This window comes from Salmo salar, chromosome ssa24, assembly GCF_905237065.1.
Source record: "Salmo salar chromosome ssa24, Ssal_v3.1, whole genome shotgun sequence".
Taxonomy (NCBI): Eukaryota; Metazoa; Chordata; class Actinopteri; order Salmoniformes; family Salmonidae; genus Salmo; species Salmo salar.
This window is the reverse complement of record NC_059465.1, coordinates 46,318,337-46,323,336: the sequence shown is the minus strand read 5'-3', so window position 1 is coordinate 46,323,336 and position 5,000 is coordinate 46,318,337. Positions and strand designations below refer to the sequence as shown.

The following is a 5,000-nucleotide window of genomic DNA, read 5'->3' as shown; positions in this document are numbered from 1 at the left end:
ATTATATCCTGAAACATATCTTGAAGTGTGGACATATGGGAACAGCATAACTTCCGTGGGAGGTTGGCTTCTGCACTTTCTTATCATTTTGTTTTATATGGCATTAACATGGGCAAGATAGAATATCTATTATATTCAAGAACGCTACACAGGTGTTGGCTACAATGAATAATAGTCGAAAATCCCATGAAGGAAACCTTAACGTACTGTTATCCCACTGTCAAGAAGTCATCGTTTTATGAACATCACATGACGGACCCAGTAGTCCATATTCGTGTGGCACAGTAATGGCTGATGGTCTGCAGTTTGACTCCCAAACACTTATTAACCCAGCTCCGTAATACACTTAGGTGGGTATGTGGTAAGCAGAGAAGGCAATCTTGTAACTCCTTGTGTGTCCTCTGAATGACATCCTAGTTTATAGGAAGCTGGCCTTAATGTAATACACAGGTTATTCACGTGATTTAGTGAATGTTTGAACTAGAGGTCGACCGATTATGATTTTTCAACGCCGATGCCGATTATTGGAGTACCAAAAAAAGCCGGTACCGATTAATCGGCCAAATGTTATTTATTTGTAATAATGACAATTACAACAATACTGAATGAACACTTATTTTAACTTTAATATAATACATCAATAAAATCAATTTAGCCTCAAATAAATAATGAAACATGTTCAATTTGGTTTAAATAATGCAAAAACAAAGTGTTGGAGAAGAAAGTAAAAGTGCAATATGTGCCATGGTAGAAAGCTAACGTTTAAGTTCCTTGCTCAGAACATGAGAACATATGAAAGCTGGTGGTTCCTTTTAACATGAGTCTTCAATATTCCCAGGTAAGAAGTTTTAGGTTGTAGTTATTATAGGACTATTTCTCTCTATACGATTTGTATTTCATATACCTTTTGACTATTGGATGTTCTTATAGGCACTTTAGTATTGCCAGTGTAACAGTATAGCTTCCGTCCCTCTCCTCGCTCCTACCTGGGCTCGAACCAGGAACACATCGACAACAGCCACCCTCGAAGCAGCGTTACCCATGCAGAGCAAGGGGAACAACTACTCCAAGTCTCAGAGCGCCGCTAACTAGCTAGCCATTTCATATCGGTTACACCAACCTAATCTCGGGAGTTCATAGGCTTGAAGTCATAAACAGCACAATGCTTGGAGCATTGCGAAGAGCTGCTGGCAAAACGCACGAAAGTGTTTTTTGAATGAATGCTTACGAGCCTGCTGCTGCCTACCACCGCTCAGTCAGACTGCTCTACGAAATCATAGACTTAATTATAACATAATAACACACAGAAATACGAGCCTTAGGTCATTAAAATGGTCGAATCCGGAAACTTTCATTTAAAAAAACAAAACGTTTATTCTTTCAGTGAAATACGGAACCGTTCTGTATTTTATCTAACGGATGGCATCCATAAGTCTAAATGTTCCTGTTACACTGTACAACCTTCAATGTTATGTCATAATTATGTACAAATCTGGCAAATTAATTTCAGTCTTTGTTAGGAAGAAATGGTCTTCACACAGTTCACAACGCTCTAACCACTAGGCTACCTGCTGGTTACTGGCCCAATGCTCTAACCACTAGGCTACCTGCTGGTTACTGCCCCAATGCTCTAACCACTAGGCTACCTGCTGGTTACTGGCCCAACGCTCTAACCACTAGGCTACCTGCTGGTTCCTGGCCCAATGCTCTAACCACTAGGCTACCTGCTGGTTACTGGCCCAATGCTCTAACCACTACGCTACCTGCTGGTTACTGGCCCAACGCTCTAACCACTAGGCTACCTGCTGGTTACTGGTCCAACGCTCTAACCACTAGGCTTCCTGCTGGTTACTGGCCCAATGCTCTAACCACTAGGCTACCTGCTGGTTACTGGTCCAACGCTCTAACCACTAGGCTACCTGCTGGTTACTGGTCCAACGCTCTAACCACTAGGCTACCTGCTGGTTACTGGCCCAACGCTCTAACCACTAGGCTACCTGCTGGTTACTGGTCCAACGCTCTAACCACTAGGCTACCTGCTGGTTACTGGTCCAACGCTCTAACCACTAGGCTACCTGCTGGTTACTGGCCCAACGCTCTAACCACTAGGCTACCTGCTGGTTACTGGTCCAACGCTCTAACCACTAGGCTACCTGCTGGTTACTGGCCCAACGCTCTAACCACTAGGCTACCTGCTGGTTACTGGCCCAACGCTCTAACCACTAGGCTACCTGCTGGTTACTGGCCCAACGCTCTAACCACTAGGCTAACTGGTGGTTACTGGTCCAACGCTCTAACCACTAGGCTAACTGCTGGTTACTGGTCCAACGCTCTAACCACTAGGCTACCTGCTGGTTACTGTCCCAACGCTCTAACCACTAGGCTACCTGCTGGTTACTGTCCCAACGCTCTAACCACTAGGCTACCTGCTGGTTACTAGTCCAACGCTCTAACCACTAGGCTACCTGCTGGTTACTAGTCCAATGCTCTAACCACTAGGCTACCTGCTGGTTACTGTCCCAACGCTCTAACCACTAGGCTACCTGCTGGTTACTAGTCCAACGCTCTAACCACTAGGCTACCTGCTGGTTACTAGTCCAATGCTCTAACTACTAGGCTACCTGCTGGTTACTGGCCCAACGCTCTAACCACTAGGCTACCTGCTGGTTACTAGTCCAATGCTCTAACCACTAGGCTACCTGCTGGTTACTGGCCCATGCTCTAACCACTAGGCTACCTGCTGGTTACTGGCCCAACGATCTAACCACTAGGCTACCTGCTGGTTACTGGCCCATGCTCTAACCACTAGGCTACCTGCTGGTTACTGGCCCAACGATCTAACCACTAGGCTACCTGCTGGTTACTGGCCCAACGCTCTAACCACTAGGCTACCTGCTGGTTACTGGCCCAACGCTCTAACCACTAGGCTACCTGCTGGTTACTGGCCCAACGATCTAACCACTAGGCTACTCTGCCGCCCCCTGTGTGAAGTGTGAACTAGGCTACTGTGCTGCCTGCTACGCCAACTACCGTTTTGATTATGATGAAGAGCAGCCAGCAACATGATGGGGGGGGGGTTCAAAGTTCAGACGAAAAGCTGATTCACACTCTCACACAGCTTGATAACACGAGGTAAAATGTTGTAAACACTACAAGCGTATTCTGTTGATTATCTCCCAAGTCGCCTATTGCCTTGATGTTGTAGGCCTCTCTCTAATACTGCTTTCACATAGTATTTACAGGTGTTTTGGGCAATGTTTATTCCACTACATTGCCAAAAGTATGTGGACACCTGCTCGTCTCAACCTCTCCTTCCAAAATCATGGGCATTAATATGGAGTTGGTCCCCCCCCTTTGCTGCTATAACAGCCTCCACTCTTCTGGGAAGGCATTAATATGGAGTTGGTCCCCCCCTTTGCTGCTATAACAGCCTCCACTCTTCTGGGAAGGCTTTCCACTAGACGTTGGAACATTGCTGCGGGGACTTGCTTCCATTCAGCCACAAGAGCGATAGTGAGGTCGGGCACTGATATTGGGTGATTGGGTCCTGGCTCGCAGTCGACGTTCCAATTCATCACAAAGGTGTTCGATGGGGTTGAGCTCAGGGCTCTGTGCAGGCCAGTCAAATTCTTCCACACCGATCTCGACAAACCATTTTATTTACGGACCTCGCTTTTTGCATGGCGGCATTGTCATGCTGAAACAGGAAAGGGCTTTCCCCCAAACAACTGTTGCCACAAAGTTGGAAGTGCAGAATCGTCTAGAATGTCATTGTATGCTGTTAGTGTTTTGAGATTTCCTTTTACTGGGACCTAACCCAAACCATGAAAAACAGCCCAAGACTGTTATTCCTCAAAAGTTGGCGGTATGGTGAAGTTGGCGGGGGAAAAAAAAACATGTTACTATGAAAGGGATGTAACTGAATATAGAGCTATTATCTGGATATAGTAGCTGTCTCTCTCTGTCTCTCTCTGTCTCTCTCTGTCTCTCTCTGTCTCTCTCTGTCTCTCTCTCTCTCATTATTTACAGGGCTACATTTTACCATCTCACACACATTCCAATAATCAATCCATATGTACATTTTTAAAATGGCACTCTGTTCTACTACAAAGAGGAATAGCCTACTTTCTCCAAGCTGTATGTTGTTATCTCTGAATGAATATAAGGCTATATTTGACTCTCTCACATTAGCTACGCCTAGCTGTGACTTTAGATAGAAACGAGAGGGCTGCAGTTACTAATACATAAATAGTTGACTTCCTCTGTGAGGCCAGAAGTGTCAGATGCATGAGGAAACCAGTAAGCCCATAGCTTTAAAATGAGCCTCATCTATGGTCACAGCTTTACAACGAGCCTTATATATGGTCACAGCATTACAACGAGCCTTATATATGGTCACAGCTTTACACAGAACCAGAAACTAGCTAAAAGGAATTTCAAAACCAGACTACCCTGTTTGTTGTCAAGAGAAAATAACATGAAAACATGTCACCACATTTTGGCTTTCTCATTCTCCTGGTAAATTGTATACATTACAGGAAGTCCTTTTTGAATGAGTGATTTAGTTTGTTTTCTTATATTTCAACATTGTGGCTCAGTTGGTAGAGCATGGTGTTTGCAACGCCAGCATGGTGTGTACAACGCCAGGGTTGTGGGTTCGATTCCCAGTACAAAAAAAAATATATAATTTTTTTTATGAAATGTATGTATTCACTACTATAAGTCGCTCTGGATAAGAGCGTCTGCTAAATGACTAAAATGTAAAAAAAAATTAAAAAAAATGTAAATGTTATTGAGGTAGTAAAGTGATAATGTGAATGTTTTTGTCGTCATTTCACACAGGAAATCAAGTCGGAGAAGGAACCCTCCAGAAAAGAGAAACATCCAGACTTGTTACCAGGTGCATCTGGGGAAAAGTTCCTCCTCTCTCCAGAACCTGGAGTTTCCTCCATGATTGAAACATTTGGCATCAAGTTGATTTGCTCAAAACTTTCCTGTCG

At 44.4% G+C, this 5,000-nt stretch overlaps 1 protein-coding gene across 1 annotated transcript in view; it reads left to right on the top strand.

Moving 5' to 3' along the window:
* The window catches only part of mtmr12 (myotubularin related protein 12), a 59,485-nt gene that overhangs the window by 848 nt on the left and 53,637 nt on the right, over positions 1-5,000 (top strand). Inside the window, exon 2 of the mRNA XM_045707126.1 lies at positions 4,843-4,900. Within this exon, the coding sequence (XP_045563082.1) occupies positions 4,843-4,900 (58 nt within the window). The remainder of the gene's footprint in view (positions 1-4,842; positions 4,901-5,000) is intronic.